This window comes from Asterias amurensis, chromosome 2, assembly GCF_032118995.1.
Source record: "Asterias amurensis chromosome 2, ASM3211899v1".
In the NCBI taxonomy this organism is placed as follows: domain Eukaryota; kingdom Metazoa; phylum Echinodermata; class Asteroidea; order Forcipulatida; family Asteriidae; genus Asterias; species Asterias amurensis.
The window spans coordinates 24,842,251-24,862,959 of record NC_092649.1 but is presented as its reverse complement, the minus strand read 5'-3'; the positions used below and the strand labels follow the sequence as shown (position 1 = coordinate 24,862,959).

General features: G+C 38.8%; 1 protein-coding gene across 1 annotated transcript in view; it reads right to left on the bottom strand.

Annotated features, from left to right (window-relative positions):
* Positions 1-20,709, bottom strand: part of LOC139954333 (filamin-A-like) — a 132,331-nt gene that overhangs the window by 91,294 nt on the left and 20,328 nt on the right. The window contains exon 2 of the mRNA XM_071954089.1: positions 19,331-19,722. Coding sequence (XP_071810190.1) covers positions 19,331-19,722 — 392 coding nt within the window. The remainder of the gene's footprint in view (positions 1-19,330; positions 19,723-20,709) is intronic.

The following is a 20,709-nucleotide window of genomic DNA, read 5'->3' as shown; positions in this document are numbered from 1 at the left end:
ATTTCCCATCAAATATGACATTTCAGACAGAAATATTTCAATGGATGTTTTCTTCTATCATCATTAGACCGTGTAAGTTTTATGTAAATCTGTTAACATCATGATTTTTGTTTCTTACCAATTCTGTAACGCTCCTTTAATTTAATTTTAATTTTTGCAATTTTAGATTCCAACATGTTATTCAACTTGAAACCGGTTTTGCTTGGTTATCATGTTATCACATTAAGATCACCATTGGGTCTACTACCACATGAAAGCTCCCATGTGATTGGTCAATCACCAACATTCCTAACATGGCTGACACATATTCTGCATAGCAACCAGCTAGCCTGACCAGTCTGGGCATTCTGCAAAAGGCATTAAAATGCAACACTTGGGTTTCGTAACCATTTTAATATTTCTTTGTGGTTAGTTTCCAAAGCTCATATATTATGTACAATACCAAGCACTGCGATTTTCTAAGCTGTGCCTGCAGTATTTTCCTTAGTGCCCATTGAAACGTCAACAGCTAAAATATTACCCTTGCTTCCAAGAATTGAATGATTGAGCTTTCCAAAATCCTAAGGTTCACAGTAAATTCAGAATTCAAACAGCGCACATTTCTGGGCCTTGCTCAATAACTTTGTGTGTTAACCGTAATACATGTAACTGTTGTTATTCTTTTATGAGAGTATGGAAATAAATGGATCCTTGAATTGAATTGAATTGAAATATAATTGGCTGAGGATGTGTATGCCTAGTGTCATGCATTGCATCGCAATACATGTACATTTCTGCAAGCATGTTTGCAGTTGAATGGGGTAATACGCTAGTGTGGGGGAAAACTGCCACACCCTTCAGGAGGGAAGTTCAAGACCTAGAGCAGAGCATGAACCAATGACCTCTGGATTAAAGTGTCGGAGCTCTACCAACTGAGCTATCTAGCTTTTAGGCCGTCTCCTAAAAAACACCCTTGTCACATGAAGTTGTGTGCTTTCTGATGCTTGATTTCGGGACCTCAAGATCTAATTCTGAGGTCTCGAAATACAACTCGTGGAATATTACTTCTCTCTCGTAAACTACGTCACTTCTGAGGGAGCCGATTCGCACAATGTTTTATACTATCAACCTCTCCCCATTACTCGTTACCGAGTAAGGTTTTATGCTAATAATTATTTTGAGTAGTTACCAATAGTGTCCACTGCCTTTAACTGCTGTTTACGACAAAAGAATATTTTGTTTAAAGTATGACGAAATATTTCCCTTCTTCAACAATGAAGTTAACAAACTTCTGTTACATGTACATAAAGTTTTTTTTAAAGTGTTTGAACTTCCAAAATCAGCGACCATAGTCCAAGGGCTGTCTGTTGATATAATTTGCGCGACCTCATCAATTTTAAGTAGCCGTGTTTTAAAAACGGAAGGTCATTGTCACCGAGTCATCTGCCAATCAAACAAAGAATGCTCTACTTAATGCTATCTGCGATTATCTGAATGGATTTTAGTCTGGTCAAGGTACAACGCTGATGACGATTTGATTGGCAGGTGTGGCAGAGAACAGACAGACAGTGACTAGCGAGGTCACTAGAGGTAACTCCCATCACTTCTCTTGAAATATAACTACACGCATGTGTTAATTCAATTCATAGAATTTTTTCAAAAACAACCCATACAAAAGTGTAGTGTTTTATTCTTTTTTAGTAATGTTCATTTTGTTATGTGTTCAGTATCAAAGGCATCACACAAATATCATTCTGAATATTGTGGTATAACATGGCAGGGTTTGCCCTTAGAGACACTGGACACTATTGGTAAGTGTCATCAGTCTTCTCGTCACTTGGTGTATCTCAACATTATATGCATTTATAAATAAACAAACCTGTGAAAGTTTGAGCTCAATTGGTTGTCCAATTTGCAAAAGAATAACGGAAGTAAAAACACCCTTGTTGCACAGCTTGTGTGCTTGCAGATGCTTGATTTTGAGAACCTCAAAATTCAAATATTTTAGAGGGAAAAAAAACAAAAAAAAACTACGGTACTTCAGAGGGAGCCGTTTCTAACACACCATCAACAGCTCTCCATTGCTTGTTACTAATACCAAGTAAGTTTTTTATGCTAACAATTATTTTGAGTAATTATTACCAATAGTGTCCAGTGCTTCTATAGCCAGCAGGACCCCGGGTAGCTTGCCACTGACTTCACTGGTCTGTCAGGCTTGTCACTAGTTCCTTTTTTCATATTAAATGGGGATCTTTTCAACACTGAACTTGCAAGCCGAACACTTAGAGTGAATTTTGACTGGTCCGTGGGTGTTTTAAATGGTGTTTATGGCCAGCCAACACACCGCATGGCTATACCAGATAGTAGTGTTGTAACTCGAGTCAGACGGAGTCCATGTCAATGACTTGAGTCAACAGCACTGCCAGATAGAAGTATCCTGCCGACTCCAAATGTACAACTTGTTTAAAGTTTTTAGAGACAGACATGTAATAAATGATACCAAAGTTAACCCCTGATCCTTAAAAGAAATAATAAACTACATGAACATGTATCGACAGCGTGCCACCTGAGTATGGTGTCATATTATCAAACTTCAACATGTACATGTACATGTAGCCAGCCACACCCTCATTGAGAGACTGTTTCAAGGAATAAAGCATGTCCGCATGCGCAAAATGTTTTTTCTTCAGTGAGCAAAATTTTGTTCAATGAAATTAGATGTCAGGTGAAACAGGCATGATATTTGGGGGTTTTTTTTTAAGGGGGGGGGGGGAACATTTCCCTGCCAGTGAAGAATTGTGATCGCAAAAACTAGTAATTGTTCTTCATAATGGATGCAGCAACTAATTGTCAAACACACCCTGCGTAATGCGCGTCTACAGTTTCCGCTATTTAGAGAGTAAATTCATTTGGACATACAATATTTTGATTCCCAAATTGGCGAACAGGGCAGGCGAGAGTAAGGCCCTGTCTCAACTGGCGACTACGGCTATGGCTAGATGTCCGCATCATCATGCATGAAGTATATAGGACGCCCTTAGCAACACCCTTAGCAACAGCCGTAGCCGAAGCCGTCAATTCAGATACGGTCTAAGTGCACAGCACACCTTGAAATGGGTCAAGTCATCGGTGTAAATTTATCTCCAACTACACTGGTTTACTCACACTTAGATAAATTAAAGTGCAGGTGACTTTCAGAGTTGGGTATGTAAATTCTAATTACGTACACGTATGCATGAGTACTGTCAACTAGCCATGTGGAAGGTGTCGATGCACAGCTTAATAAAGGGAAATACAGCAGTGTTTGCACAACTCTAGTTTCTATTCCATACATTTTTTGAAATTGAGTTTCACTGGACTTACACACTGGCCCCGATAACGAGAACCATAACGAGAATGATAAAAATGCACCTCCTCGATTGGTTGAATGAGCGTGGGCATATTATGCGTGGAGCATTTCAACCAATCAAAGGTGTGCATTTTGATCGTTCTTGTTTTTGTTATCCAACAGTGTTTCAGCCAAACTTCAAAAACTTGGAATGTTCAAAATGCTCCTCAGTTTTGAAAACCTTTGGGAGAACCTGATTATTTAAAAATTATTATTTTTCAGACAGATTTGATGACCCTCATGACAGCTTAACGAATAGCATGGTTATTCACTCTCTCAACTGTACAAAGGCAATAACGCATACAATGATTTAGTGTCTTTAGCAGAATTATCCTGGTTATTGGATTCAACAGACTCCATGACTCTGTTCATTTGGATCATTAACAGAGGACAGTTATAAGGGCATGACACCCTTGAGATTTGTTTATAGGGCGACAATTTATGTTATCAAGATTGATAAGATTTTTTTTATAGTCTGGTTCCTATTTTCAAAATGATTATTAGCATTCATTATTGTTATTCAATATGAGGAACATTCATGACCAAGATGGGGGCAGCATGATATTGGCTTCTTGGCGACTTGACAATGAATAATCCAAAAACACCCCAAAAATTCTACTTGATCTATCTGGTTTTCAAAGCATTGCTAACATTTTCTCAAATGAAAAAAAGAAAAAGAAAAAAGTAAAGTCTGTCCTGAGACAATGTCTTATCAGGCCAGTGTTTATATACTTGGCTCCCTTGGATATCGACTGTTCTATTCTCCCTTGACAGGATACCAGTCCTTAACACAGGAAACTCCACAGGTCTCGTCTGTACCAATTTGTACTACTGGTAGGAGAGAAGCAATTATGATAGAGTGCCCAGCCCGAGGACACAAGTGTTGTGACTGCCCAGAGTCCCCAAACCAGGATTCAAACCTGCCTACTGTAAACTACACAACTTGAGTCCAATGCTCTAACCAACTCTGTCACGACACCTCCAATATTTAAATGAAAACAGCCACAAAAATCTAATTCAAATATTCAAATTCAATTCAAATATTTTAGCGAGAAATAACTTCTTTCTCAATAACTAGTTAACTGCAGAAGGAGCCGTTTCTCACAATGTTGTATTAAATCAACAGCTTTCCGTTACCACGTAAGTTTTGATGCTCACATTTATTTTGAGTAACTACCAATAGTGTCCAGTGCCTTAATACATGTCATATACATGTTACATTCATTTTACTCAGATTGGCCTTGAATAATACAGGCCCTTGTTAAGTTACCTTCAAATCAAGTATGGCTTTTCAAATTAAAGCTTTTCAAGGTGAAAGAAGAACTACACATGAATAACCAAGTAATAAGCTCTTCTTTGTTGAAGGTGTCCTTCTGAAAAGACATGAGATAAAGTCTCAATGTTTCCAAACTCCGTCCCCCTCATTTAGTTTCTTTCCCAGGCCAGAGATTGAGAATTCCGTAGTGAACACTTGATTGAAAAACCAAAATGTGTGGCCAGAACCTCATTTCATACAGCCTGTGAGTGAGCAGCCAAAACCTTGCTAAGCACAGAAAAATCTTGCTTAGCAAGCCGGCCAAAAGGCCATAAAGTTTAACATTGTTGACGACTAGTCTAATGTTCTCACTAAATGTTTGCATTATTGCCACTGGTGTCCCAATAATCTGATTGCTTATAGCAAATAGATTTGCTAAGTAGAATTTTCTGCTTAACAGCTTGATCAAATTGGGCTGAGGGGACAACTTTTCAGAGCACACAGTAAGGGGCATGCTGGCACCATCATGAACACACCACAGATCAATTCCAGTTACTGCAACAATAGCCGTGTCCTTTAATTCAGTAGAAACTACCAAGGCCTCCAAAGTTCCAGCATTGAAACCTCCTGTGAAGTCTATAGGCTATATTACGCTCAGGTGAAAGTTTCACCTCAATGCCTCCCCCACATAGATGGGTGTGTCCCACCATATAGATAGCTATAGGACCCACAGCGTTACACCAAAGATCACTCCCTATCCAATGTACAATACAGGCCTTGTACATGACATGTACAACAGGACCTGTCAGGTAAATTGTTGTTTCTACAGAGTTGGAGAGTGCCACTTTCAATAGCATATAGCCACCTAACTATTTTCTGTTAAGTTACTTCATGAGAAAACTTCATTTAAATATCTCAGTTGAAAGCAATTATACACTTTCGGCACAGAAAAAAAAAAAAGTTCACAGATTTACATATAACTTACAGGGTTTACAGAAGGTAATGGTGAAAAACTTCTCTTGAAATATAATTCCATGAAATGCTTTACTTTTCGAGAAAACCTTAAAACAATTATCAATTCTCGTTGTCGAGAATTACAGATTTATTTTAAACACATGTCATGACACGGCGAAACGTGCGGAAACAAGGGTGGGTTTTCCCCGTTATTTTCTCCCGACTCCGATGACTGATTGAGCCTTAATTTTCACAGGTTTGTTATTTTTGTATATCAGTTGTGATACACGAAGTGTGGGCCATTGGACAATACTGTTTACCGAAGTGTCCAATGGCTTTAAAGGAAGGATACATACACACGTATGTAGTAGTATCATCACTTGGTGTATCCCAACATATGCATAAAATAACGAACCTTTTGGGCGTATTAAGTTGTCAAAGTTGCAAGAAAGCAATGTAAGGAAAAAACACCCTTGATTGATGCGTATAACTGTGTGCTTCCAGATGCCAAGAAGGCATTTTAAAGCCAGGAGCCTTTTCCAAATTCAATTGCATCTAAACGCGTCGTTTTTCTTAATGCTTTATAACATCAACAGCTCTCCAGTGCTCTTCACAAAGTTAATGTTTGTTGTTATTAAAGGCAGTGGACACTATTGGTAATTACTTGAAATAATTTTTATCGTAAAAACTTACTTGGTTACAAGTAATGGAGAGCTGTTGATAGTATAAAACATTGTGAGAAACGGCTCCCTCTGAAGTAAAGTAGTTTTCGAGAAAGAAGTAATTTTCCACGAATTTTGATTTAGAGAGACCTCAGACTTAGAATTTGAGGTCTCGAAATCAAGCATCTGAAAGCACACAACTTCGTGTGACAAGGGTGTTTTTTCTGTCATTATTATCTCGCAACTTCGACGTCCAATTTAGCTCAAACTTTCACAGGTTTGTTATTTTATGCATTTGTTGAGACACACCAAGTGAGAAGACTGGTCTTTGACAATTACCAATGGTGTCCAGTGTATTTAATGCTTTATAACATCAACAACTCTACAGTGCTCACAGAGTAAATGTTTGTTGTTATTAACTAACAAGTTGTAAGTGGACTTATTACCCCAAACACAACCTGCCTTTAAATCACAATGTACTAGCAGCCATCATATTCTTCTTGTTTTCAAATAAACGTAAGATTTCCATGACGATTTGGAGTCAATACCGCTGTGTGTGCAACCATGGTGAAACCACGGTGCAACCAAGGTGCAACCAGATGACACCTAGCAGTACAATCAAGATTGCGTGAGGTCAAGATTTGCCATGGTGTAACGGTATGCCGTTCTAACGAGAAGCTTTCATCATTAAAAGCCAAGACATACCTCTACCTAAAGCCACTGCCATTTAAACCTAAGTCCTTTTGTGGTGAAGTTAAGAATTAGAGCAGGAGGTTTAGAACTGTCTCCGCATTATGTGAAGACAGATCCACTCTCAGCACTGAGAGGCGAACAATGCACCTTTAAGAATAAAGATGGCTACAGACCCTGTCTTCAGAAAGCTGTTTAAATCTTGGCTTTCTAGCCCCATGAATAAACTTTGCAGTACTTCTTGTTTAGATTTTTGTCCGGCAGCATTTGCGTTTACGTACTGTAGGCCTAGTTGTCAGAATTCTCCCTGTATTTTCTCACGATACTTCTCACATATTTCAAGGGCGAGATGGCATTGAAAGCAAAGGCTGAAACTTCTGTCAGTTTCCAGTTTTTGCTACAATTCACTCTTCCTTGCACCCAAAGGCATACTATTACCAAAGGCATACTAATTTATGTTGGTCTTCCAACAGTTGTATACACTGTAAAAACTTACTTTGGCATCTCAAAAGCAAACACATTTGTGCAACAAGGGTGTTTTTTCTTTCATTATTTTCATGCAACTTCGATGACCAATTGAGTCAATTTTATATTGCATAATATGTTGGGTCAGCCAAGTAAAAAAATTGGTCTTTAACAGTTACCAAAGGTGTCCAGTGCTTTTAACAGACTGAATTGACCATGGAGTTTGACAGCACCCATCCTTCCTCCAAATAAAAATTGAAAAAGATTAGAATGTAGCCTCCCAAATCATGACCTCATTGGGTCACTATAGAGCAGGGTCGTCTGTCTACAAATCAACATACCAGAACTATTATCACACAGTCAAGTTATGGACAATTACTGGTATCCTTGTATATATAATAAAAAGGGTCTCCTGCTTAGTACCTACATGCTCTTGCAGTGACCCCAGGGGCTAGGTCACCTGAACCAGGGAGCTTATTATGCAAGGACAAAAGAGGGTGAGAATCAAGAAGACAGGGGTTTTTGTTGCAGGAGATAGAAGGTATCAACAAGTTTTCTTATGTTTTGAAAACATGTCAAAACTTGCACACAACAAAAAAAGACAGAAATCTGTCAAAAACCTTTAGGCTAACATTTTAATACTGTCAAGTGATCATACGCTTGATGGTAAACATCAATGGAATGCAGGAATTATTTCTATCAGGGGCCAATTTCGTAAAGCCTGTCAGCAAAACCACTTGCTAAGCACAGACAAATGTTGCTTAACAGAACAGCTCCCTCTGAAGTGACGTAGTTTTCGAGAAAGAAGTAATAGTCCACGAATTTGATTTCGAGATCTCAGAATTAGATTTTGAGGTCTCAAAATCAAGCATCTGAAAGCACATAACTTCGCGTGACAAGGGTGTTTTTTCTAACTTTATTATCTCGCAACTTGGACAACCAATTGAACTCAAATTTTCACAGGTTTGTTTCACATTTTTATACAAACATGTATGTTGAGATACACCAAGTGAGAAGACTGGTCTTTGACAATTACCAATCGTGTCCAGTGTCTTTAAATAAACTAGCATCACGAATCAAGACAATGGGCCACTTCCAAAACCACGCCTCAGCTTGGGCTCCACCTTAGGCTCTGTCTGACTTTCTATACCCAAAGCGCAGATGACAAGCCAGAGCCCAAGCCAGAGCCCAAGCAAGATGCCAAGCCAGAGCCCAAGCAAGATGCCAAGCCAGAGCCCAAGCCAGATGCCAAGCCAGATGCCAAGCCAGAGCCCAAGCAGGACCCCGAGCCAGAGCCAGAGCCGGAGCACAAGCAGGAGCTCAAGCCAGAGCCCAAGTAGTACCCCAAGCCAAAGCCCAAGCCGGAGCACAAGCAGGAGCTCAAGCCAGAGCCAAAGCAGGAGCTCAAGCCAGAGCCAAAGCTTGAGGAAAAGCCAGAAGCCATGTAGGACCATGGGTAGAGCCTAAGCCGAAGCCAAAGCCAATGTTTAAAAAAAAAGGCCAATGACAAAGCCTGGAGCTGAAGCCAGACCACAAGCCACGATTTTAAAAAGTCCCTTTAGGACGTAGAATTTTATGGATCAAGCAGTAAACGTCAAGACAAACGTCTTCTCTCATGAGTGTGAATGCCTATAAAGTATCTTTTATGAGGTGAGGAAAAAGGCCATAAAAATTTGGACAAATTTGAGAGTGTTTTGAGGTACATGTACTTACAGTTGTGCTGATAACAACAACTTTTATTGTCTATATTATAAACAATTCTAAAATTTTCATGAAGCTAAAAATTGTATAATGTACCACCACCTGTGAAAATATTCCCAGCTGTCAACCAAGTATATAATGATATCATGACCTACGTTTGATCAAATAATAAGACTTTGTGAATTTACAGGCCTGTATGCTTTGTTTTTAAAAGGGCAGGGCAATCGAGGCATTTCCTCCTTGGTAAAGGGCACCCTATGAGGACACTAATCCAGGGCAATGACAGGGGGCTTCGAGGCAATCGCCTTTGTTGCCTCCAGAGAGTATCAGGCCTGAATTAAAGCAGTGCTCACAAATATCCCTTCATGGCCTAGTTTCAATCGAAAAATGTCCCGAGGCAAAAACAGTCCTCCATGTTCTGGCACAACCATGGGATTGTACAGTATACATGCAGAATGTAGGTTTGCTGGTGTAAAGTTGACATAGTTGAACTGCTCTTGTATTGTGTATACTATAGGCCTACCACACACTGGTAGATTTTCTTCATGTGGGGTGTGGCTTCAAAAGGCTTTTAAATAAAGTCAGGCTCTACTGGTTTATAGCGTTCGAGCAGAATCCATTAAATGCGGATATAGCAGTTAATTGCAGTGTTGGAATGACACAAAGTAGGTCACATAGGGAAAAATTCATGTAGGCCAACAACACATACCCTTCATCAATGTAGTTTTTCCCTTTAGTTTCGCTTCTTCAAAAAGATCACTTAGGCCTACAAACTTCAGAGGTACCTCGAGTCCACAACCAATATTTGTTTGTTTACAATTGATGTGTACACAGCCAATCTAACACTGGACGCAAGTATTCATTCACCATTGACTTTTGGACTTGAGTAATTTGATAAAATACTAAAATACTAAAATAACACCAGATTCCATCTAAAAAGTTACTCAAAGTGCTTCACAAAATAATACATATTAAAAAGGCCAATCACAATCCCAAAACTTTAATTGTATAGAAATAAAAAATCTTTGAAAAGAAAACTCAAAAGTCTAATTATTGCGCCAACATCATACATAGGTTTGAAGTATTGAATGTACGTTAACAAAATTGATGTTGCGCATATTTGTGTCCCAGTAATGGCGGAAACACTGGTGTACAGAATATCACCAATGCGTATTTCTCTAACAACTATGCGAGAAAAAGGAACCTAACAAATGAATAGAATGTTGTTGTCTCTTAATATGTTTCAGGAAAACTTTGCAATAAAAACTGTTCACACCAGCGAAGGCGGTGTATGTCAAATTGTCATCTTGCAGTGTTTCTTTTCACACCAAAAATGTTGAAACCTTTATTACAAAAAAAAACCTCAACATTTAATTAAAACTGAGTGTGGTTGTTCTAAATAAAATGCGACACACATTTTATAAGCAGTCTACATTGCAAGAAGACCCGTAAATAAAAAACAATTAATTTTTATGGCAAAAATATACTAGTCCAAATTTAATTGATTTTTAACATTTCTTTTATGAGAAGATTCATGGCTACATGCACAAGACACACACTATAATAATCCAAAGAGCCGACGTCAAACAATCTATGAAGCTCTGTTATTTGAGTTTAGGTTTTTGGACCAGAGTATGTATGTATGTAAGTTGTGAAATATAGGTGAGTCATTCCATGAACTTTAAAAACAAGCTAAGCTCACAACATTAAAAAAGCCAATTTAAATTTAAATAAAAAGTACAGGGAATGGCAAAAAATAAAACATAAAATTCAACTTGGAATAAGCTCGCTGACTCTAAAGTTCATATCAGGTTAATCCTCAAATTAATTACTCTGTCTGAAATACTGTCAAATTTCACCAAAATGGCAGTTAGATCATTATGATGACTAACAAGTATTTTGATTGCCTGGCAAATCAAAATAAGCATGGGAACACCTACGCCAACCTGAGCAATATCCCTACATTACCATTTTCTAACAAGAACGGGGCCACTTAATTTCAAAATTTGTATCTCAGTATTAAAGACACAGATGCCGATGACAACCTGAAGCTGATATTGGAAACTTGTGAGTGAGATGAAAAACCCTTTTCTCAGCAGAGTGTGGGTTCGAATCCCCAGCCGTGACACTTGTGTCCTTTTAAAGCAAGACACTTTACCATTGCTTCGTCCTTCAGATGGGACGTAAAGCCGTTGGTCCCATGTGTTGTGTAACGCATGTTAAAGAACCCAGTGCACTTATCGAAAAGAGAAGGGGTTTGCCCCGGTGTTCCTGGTTGTGGCTGCTTCATGCGCTGTAGCACCTTGTATAAACCCTTATAAGGTGCTAAATAATTGGGTCTCAGAATCCATCACTGCAATAACCTATCTTTCTGAAAGTATGTATATACTCAGCGCCTTGAGTACCTTGTTTGGTAGATATTATCTCAAAATCGAGTACTTTTATTGAAATGAAAATAGCCAGAAGCCAGTCTAATCTATGTGTAAATTATTCCAGTGTTTATTATTTGCCTTATTTATTTTAAAGCCAACAATTTTAAAAAGTCTTGTCCATTTTGAGGGAAGTTGGTCTTGATTGTTTTGGGAGAGGGAAGCCATGCAACCAAAGGATTGGAAGGAATGTAAGGCAGTGTTGTAGCTTAACCAATATTGGTGGTCTCTAAATCAAAGTACACCAAGGGCCGGTGGTTCAACAAAATTATTCGTGTCCAGATATGCTCTCTAAATGCAAAAGAGTGAAAAAGCACTCTTTGAAGAGCCATACGAGGGGCATTCGAGTGGTCTCTCACTCTTTTAAAGTGAAGTTTGCATCTTGCTGAGTGACTTTTCACTCTGAAAAGAGTGAAATAACCACCACTCTTTTTAAAGAGCCACTATAAGGGACAACTCAAAATATAAAATGTGGCGTTTTTCACTCTTTTACATTTAGAGAGTGGGGCCATCATTGTTGAAGCGCAAACTTGGGGAAATCTGTGCTGGGCAGCACAGTGTATTTTGCTCAGAGTTTTGGGTTGTTCAGGCATGGATATTTCTACCTCCATGGTTCTGGGCTAGCCCACCTTGTTGAGCTGTTAATGGCTCCTCTTTTAACATCGGTCTCTTCACTGTCCGATGAGACCAATGTTAAAAGCGGAGCCATTAACAGCTCAACAAGGTGGGCTAGTTCTGGGCATGACTGCCCGACACCACCCACCATGGCTACAACACTGCATACCAAGCCACTGGTACCTCGCTTGAGTGTTCTGTGCCAGACAAATCTAATAAAGCAAAACCCGATCTACAATAGATGATGACAAGTACCATAATACTACTATGGGAGGCTTGACCTGGCCAAGGTCACCACCATGAGTTTCACAAAGTAGGCCAATTCCCTGGCCATTAATCACCAAATGTAAACAATGGCTGCGGGGCTACCCTATACTGCAATGAATGAAGGTGTGAAACTGAATAATGCTATTATATGTATGCACATGGGATCCATTGTTTGCGTAGAGAATTTAAAGCTTTAGATACTACTACTACCATTGGAATTTCATGGTGATTCATGCCAAATGAGAACTATAGTATTAGTAAATATAATGGCAAACACTGAAAGTAAAATCTCTGCATTGAATTTGAAACCGCATTTCGCAAAAGTAACTCAGATAACTTATTGAAGGCAGTAGGCCTATACCTTTGATTTTGAGAACAGTTGGATTATATTATAAGCTTATTTATATATGCCTATAAAAAGGGTGGTCGAGTTTTCGAGATATTGACAAAAATCACACACGATTGAATAATTCTTAGTTGAAATAGTTTACGCAATCTGAGAAACGTACTCTGACAGCAACGTTCCTAAGATTCAAATTTTTGGGGGGATAAAAACCGATATATTTTCCCATAATATCCAACATTACTTCTAAATGAATTGATTCTCAAATGGCTTTTCACGTTCGAAAGTTGCTGTACTTCGAACAAAGTAAGTTTTTACTGTCATTGGCAGTAATTTAAAGAGTGATTCACAAACGTTTATAATTATACCTTCCCTTTAAAGCCATTATACACTTTCGGTAAACAGTATTGTCCAAGGCCCACACTTCGTGTATCACAACTTATATATAAAATAACAATCCTGTGGAAATTTAGGCTCAATCGGACATCGGAGTCGGGAGAAAATAACGGGAAAACCCACTCCTGTTTTCGCGAGTTTCGCCGTGTCATGACATGTGTTTATAACAAATCCGTAATTCTCGCTAACGAGAATTTATATTGTTTTACCGTTTTCTCAAAAAGTAAAGCATTTCATGGACTAATATTTCAAGAGAAGCCTTTCACCATTACCTTCTGTAAACTCTGTAAATTATTTGTAAACCTGTGAACTTTTTTCTTTTTTTTCTGTACCGAAAGGGTCCAATGGCTTTAACTCAGACATCCTTAATTTGAAATATGTTTTTACCAATCCACTCAAATTACAAACAACGTACGCCCTATAAATTATAGTATATTATTACAAATTAATGAGTCAGACTTACAGTAGTAGTAACAAAAAATAATATTCCTTAATCTTTACACTGCACCTTCAATGAACAGTCAGGAAAAATCTTCCCCAAGGCACTGGGTGTGACTGTCAGCCAATTTCAACCGTAAGATTCTAGCTCACAGGAGGCAAAGTAAAAGAAGAAACAAAGTAGTTCAAGCCAAGCACAGGCTCAGAAAAAAAAGTGCACAGTGCAATCGAAGATTTAATTACGCAGCTATCTATTCCTGCCGTTACAAATTCAAATATATCTCTTCCCTGTAAAATTTGCCACTCTCTTAACAACTTTCTGGATCAATCAGTTGTGACACACACCATTGAAAAATCCACCTGTCTCCACATAGTCTCATGAACTTGCACTGTGCAGCAATTCATAGACATTACCTCCCCATAGACTTGGCACTCCCACGTCTCTGACCTATGTAGACCTTTTTTTAGTAGTATGTGAGTTAGCCCCTGTACCCTATGATTTAACCCCCCAGATTCCCTACAAAAGCCCCGTGAATGTGAGCCGGCTAGCCAAAGTTTATGACATATTTTTACATTTACCATGCACTATGTGATAAATTCAGCTGGGACTGAAATGCGTGTAGGTTCAACAGTCAGTCTGCGGTCAATTTATCACAGTTTTTTTTTCAAAAGGGTTTTCTCAAAAGTTAGCTGTTAAAGGAGTGGTGCAAAACAGGAAACTTTTTTTGTTTTCAACTGAGTAGTTTTGAGACAACCTTGTCACACGGAGTTGTGTGCTTTCAGATGCTTGATTTCGGGACTTCAAAATCTAATTCTGAGTTCTCACAATCATATTCAAATATTTTAGTGGAAATTTACATTTGAAAACTACGTTACGTCAGAGGGAGTCGTTTCGCACATTGTTTTATACTATTGCTTGTAACCAAGTAAGTTTTAAGCCAACAATTGATTCCTTCAGAAACACATTTACTTCTGTACTAGTGTCAAACATCTCACATGTACAGTTCAGTTTGCAAAACTTTCAAAAGGTGGATCAGGCAGGTGGAAGGGGAAAAAACACAACTACAGGTTCAACGATTTCTTGTTTTGTCGCTTCCAAAGGAAGAACCTGCAATAAGGAGTAAATCAATTTGTTCCTGTGCGGCTAGCCTGAGGTCAGTGGAAGTAAAGAGAAAAACAACCCCTGGATTCCAAGCTCCAGTCGAGTGAAAAGAAAAGCAGCTTTTATAATGTGCAGGCATTTATAACGGGTCTGGTCTACCTATGCTGGCACGGTGCGGTATTCATTGAATAAAAGTTCATCAATGAATGAACTTGAGCTGAAAGTGCCAAAGATAACATGCAGGCATCTAAAAATAAAAAACTTGTTTCCGTCTTTAAGTAATCAATTTATGGACCATGCTTTTAGTTGAACTTTTTGGTAAGCCTGGTTCCCCAAATGTGAAAGAAATTAAATTTGCAATATTTTGGTACTTTTGATATTTGACAGATTCATGGTTTTAACACAATTTTTCTGTTTTCCAGTTGTAAATAAAAAGTGAAAAACATTACATGACTTGTCAGGTCATGGGTTACACGACTTGTCAGGTCATGGGTTAATACTGGCCCGACCCTGAAATCACTGGCCTCCATTCTTCGAACGAGTGTTCATTTTTAGTCATGTACACTGCCTACAAACCAAAATGATCTATCGTACTATATGTATTTAACCGCAACAAAAATGCAAACTGGAAACTTTATAACTATTAGTGTAACATGTATGATGTACCTGGGCTCGGTTAACAAAACAATACGATTCAAAGATGAGCTTTCAACATCGTTTGATAGCGGTATAAAGAGAAACAACCAGATCTCTTTGAGAAACCGACCCCGAACAACTATCCAAAGTGTGATTCTTTGTGTTTAACACAGTTCACATAATGAAAATACTTCTGTGAATGGCTATTTCTTATCCATGATTCAGGTAGGTCCTACCCTGTTCCTGCCACACAACCAGTGAACCTGGGAATCCGGTAATCCTTCACAGCACAAAAGCCATTCGATTCCACTCTTAAAAGCTTAGTTGCTATTCTTACAGGGTTACTGGTGGGTATGGCACTCCCTGTGCCACAAAACTGAACACAAACTCCACGCCCCACGAGTTGCCCACTAAACAATGTGCCAGGAAAGACTCTATACTAGACAGTTACTGCCCCCTCAAAAAAAGAAATTCATTCAGCCAAAAAACAAAATGAACCTTGAAAAGAATATAAAAGCCCCTCTTTATGCAACCATTGACCTCTTTATTGATATCATAAAGGCCTACTCCATTTTGTTCCAGCTTTTTCCAGTGGACTTTTTAGAGTTTAGGTCATGTGTTGTGAGCTCACAAGCCAGACACACTCCAAAAGTTCGAGCTTTGAACTCTCCCAAAATGTTTAGAAATTAGGTGCACACTTTTTTTAAAGTCATAGGGGCCTAATTACTGATAATTTGATTCAGAATGACAAATGTTTGTATGTGGTGGAGGCAAGTACTTGAGTTACATGTAAAGATGACATTGCCATGGTGAATGGTGCTACAGGTGCACACTTTTTAAAAGTCATAATTACTGATAATTTTATTCAGAACGATGAATATTTGTATAGTGTTAGAGACAAGTATTTGAGTTACGTGTAAAGTTGACAAAAGAAAACTTGAACCTTGGATCCTTAGGGTACAATTTACTCACTTGGTGACTGGTTTTTCTTCCGGCTTTCCCAACCCAATAATGATAAATTTTCTTCCAACTTAAAACCACAAGTTGTAGTAAGCATACAGTGTATGTAGGCCCTACATATTCTGCGAATGAAATTAATACTATTTTATATATTGTACAAAAACAGAATTTGAATATAACTATGGTTCTCAGCTCGTTACAAAAAACCTAGTCTTGAAAATGGCCGCTGTAGGCTGCCAAATGACACCATACAGTGTATACACTGCACAGTGTATACACTGCACTAACACATGGCAGTATAAATTAGTGCAGCCACTACGATAAGTGTTCGTCAAAATAAATATTTGTAGGCGCACTATTTGTAGCTGCACTACAAGTATGACCTGGCTGGATGCAAGGTAATATGCAAGTGCAGGTACAATGTAATGTATTTCCAGCACAAATTATGTTTCCTGGTTCATTTCATAATAAAATAAAGGTTAAGTCAGGTGTCAACTGAACAAAAACCCGGCTTTTCGAGCCGAGGCAGGCTCAACCAAATATGGATTCCCTAGAAATATAGGCGGGGCTTAGACACAAAACCTTTACCAATGTATCGGTTGGTATGTAGTAGGCATACCTGTATGTAACAATACAGGAGTGTGCAACAAGCGTGTTATGTACCAGAAACTTTCCCATACTATCCATTTCCACTGATATACATAACATTCAAACTTCAGCTTCAAGTTGTACTTGAAGAAGCGCTGGGCCTGTCAGAAAGACAATGCTGTCGCATCAAACAAAAACAAATCTGCTGATGACGGTAGTATAAATGACTGAACAATTTCCAGTTTGGTTTTGAAGTTGGAGAGAGTGTCCGCTAGACTGAGGTTCAGTGCAAGAGCATTCCAATGGATGGGATGGTCCAGCATGAGAACAAGAAAGCTCTCCAGTACACAGAAATTTGGTACTAAACCCTGTAAGCAGCTTAAAGACACTAGACACTATTGGTAATTGTCAAAGACCAGTCTTCCCACTTGCTGTATCTCAACATTTGCATAAAATAACAAACCTGTGAAAATTTGAGCTCAATCGGTCATAGAAGTTGCGAGATGATGAAAGAAAAAACACCCTTGTCACACGAAGTTGTGTGCGTTTAGATGGTTGATTTCGAGACCTCAAATTCTAAATCTGAGGTTTCAAAATCAAATTCGTTGAAAATTACTTCTTTCCTGAAAACTACGTCACTTCAGAGGGAGCCGTTTCTCACAATGTTGTATACTATCAACCTCTCCCAATTACTCGTTACCAAGTTAAGTTTTTATGCTAATAATTACTTTGAGTAATTACCAATAGTGTGCACTGCCTTTAAATGTCGACTGTACAAAAACTGCACTAAGCAGAGCCAAGTTTGGCCAAGTTCTTGGAATCAACACCCTACTTTAGTCATTCACAGCAAAAGATGTATTAAGACCTATTATCCAATATGTACAATTATAACTACACACAAAACGAAACCCACAATGTGCAGGCTGAATAGGGGCTAATCCACCATTGTCACTTCTAATTTCTGGGAACATTTGAGAGGGACACACAGGCCAAGGTCCAGGGGCTACTGTAGACCCAGTAACTGGGGCGCTGTACCCCTTTTTTCAAAGTGTTGTCATAATCGGTAATGACAAAATTTCAAGTAACTGGGGCGCAGTACTCCGTTTTTCGAAATGTATCGATCATACTGTAGCTAGTACTACCGATAATGACAACATTTCGGGGGGAAAAGTGGATTAGCACCCCAGTTACGGGGTCTTGGGCTACTATAGCCTGCCTTGTTGGGTTGTTATGGCTCGAGCTCTTTTTTTTAACATCGGTTTGCCTAGCCTTGCTCAAGGCAGTCGCATTATTCGCTCCGAAAAGACGCAGCTGTAAACCCACCCGCCGTATACCCTGTGCATGGTGTGTGCGATCACACCGAATGACCAACCCGTATACACACTGTGACATTGCACGAATACATGTTCACACAAGTCATCGCACTCGTACACCACTAACCGCATGCGGAGGCCGTCAGGCCGACAGCCTTGTCGGATCTGTATCTTCCCGTTTTAATGTGTTGTATTGAAAAAATTCCAATAGTGGACGAAATTGGGGGGGCTCGAGGATATGCTAGTATGCAGCTCATGAATATGTATATCGTTCGTCAGACCTATCAGACAACACAGGATGTGAGGCAAATGAATTATTCATTTTGACGTCCAATCACGCACTTCCCTTATCACGACCTTTGGACCCTATCATGCGTCCGTGGTGGTGGTGTGTGAGGTAAACATGTCTCGTCTTTCGCGGGCATTATGGTAATGAGCTGACCGTGGGAACTCTTCGCTTATTATAGTAATGAGGTCAGTGGCTTCAACACAGATCCTACAAGGCTGTCGGCCTGACGGCCTCCGCATGCGGATAGTGTACGGGGGCATCGTGTTGTGCGATGTTACGCACAGTGAATACGGGTGGGTTTTACGCACAGTGAATACGGTTGGTTTTTTATACAGCGGCGGTCTTTTTTCGGAGTGAATAATTCGACTGCCTTGAGCAAGGCTACGGTTTGCCTAGTCAACTCAAACTCAAAGACCATTGCTCTGCAATCTATGCAGTGAATCATGTTGTTGTCGCTAATATTTAAATTTATTTGATAAATAATATCATATTATCAACAATTAAGATTGTGTACACCTTCAGGTAGTGACAGGATTTATAAAATGTGTTATTCTGCAAACACTGTTGACTGTGGCAATGCGAAATATGACAAAAACAACAAATTCAGATATGAAGCCTGGGCACCGCGCCACAAGTTTCGTAGAAACTATACACAAAATAGACGGGTGCCTTTACCATCCACAACCACATGCCAGAACAAGCAATAGCAACACCAACCACTGACACAACTCGTCTGCTGCAATGTTTTTACGAGTGCAAATACTATTAAAATTGGTTGCACTTCCTAAACAAAAACCATCAGAAGTCTGACATTGCCTCTCATACAAATCTACATAAAAACCCGTATAGTGGCCACTTACCTATGTTAACGATCTTGATGTTCTGATCCTCGATAAACTTCATCGCCACCGAGACATTCTCGAGCTTCTGCGACCGGAACGTCGGCTTCTGGTTGTGCTTCGAAACCCGCTTCTGAGAGAGCACTTGCAGCAGGGCAATCAGTCGAATTCCGTCGCTTAAATCGGTATCCAAGTCGGCGATGTGCTTGTTGACACATTTTAGGTGCTCGTTACACCAACGGGTGAAGGTGTTCTTCTGAATCCTCTTCCATGGAGCGTCGTCCGCGAGATCCTTCTCTTTCAACGCCATCTCTTCGTCTTCCTCAGCGTCAGGATCACGCTTCTGTTCATACTCCTGATCGCCACCGGCAGCCCCATCCTCATTAGTATTCATCGTGCCCCTTGACCCAGACCTGTCAGCGTTGAAAACATACGGAAGTTAATTGTCATTCATGAAAAAGGAAACACTTATTGAAAAACCACTGTGCTTCTGGGACAAGTGCCACGCCCCTCTTTTTTATCAAGTAGATAAAATGGGTTTACTCAAAGAAAAGAAAACAAAAGGCAACAAAACGACGACACATAAGAAAGTAGAGTCTATTAATATATGTAACTTTTTCCGATTTAAGATCTTTTTAATTATTTAATTTCCAAAATGGCTATTTTTTAATTTTTTTTTAAAACCAGAACCACCTATTTCATTTATGAAACAACTGAGCCCAATTTCATAGAGGTGCAGTACTTGTACAGAAAGTATTGCTTGATTATTATTTTTTATTTTTTTGTGGCTTAGCAAAAATAAACAGTATACCTGTCATAGATTGTACAATATTGTCATGGTATTTCGGCTGGTAACGTTATTCTGGTAAGCACAATGTTTGCTGTGCTTTGCTCCTTTTTGAATCAACATTCAATTTTGTTATTAAAAAATTATTGTAATAATTCATATACAAAAATAATAACATCTATTAACTATTTATATATTCAACTTGTCCCACTTCTGTTTGTGGTTGTATGTGTAGAAATGAAACAGTTTTCTTTGCATATTTTCAAAATATGAGTAAAATATTCAGAGAAAATTAATGCAAAATTATTCAGTAATATAGTTGATTATAAATGACTGTTTTAAGTGAAAACTAACTGATAAGGTGCCGTGTACTAATAAGATGGGAAGTATGAGCTTGAAAGGAAACCTAAGGTAAGACGTAAGGAAATTCTAATCTCTTGATGAATGTCAGCCTGAAATTGAAACTGACACTTGGCCAATTAAAACATAAAAATGAAATATGTTCCCTAAACAGAAGCTGAGTAAAATTTGAATGTTAGAATTTTTTTTTTAAATGTACCAAACACTAAGGGTAAATTTGGCTGATACGATATTTCTTTAGAAAGGGCCGGTT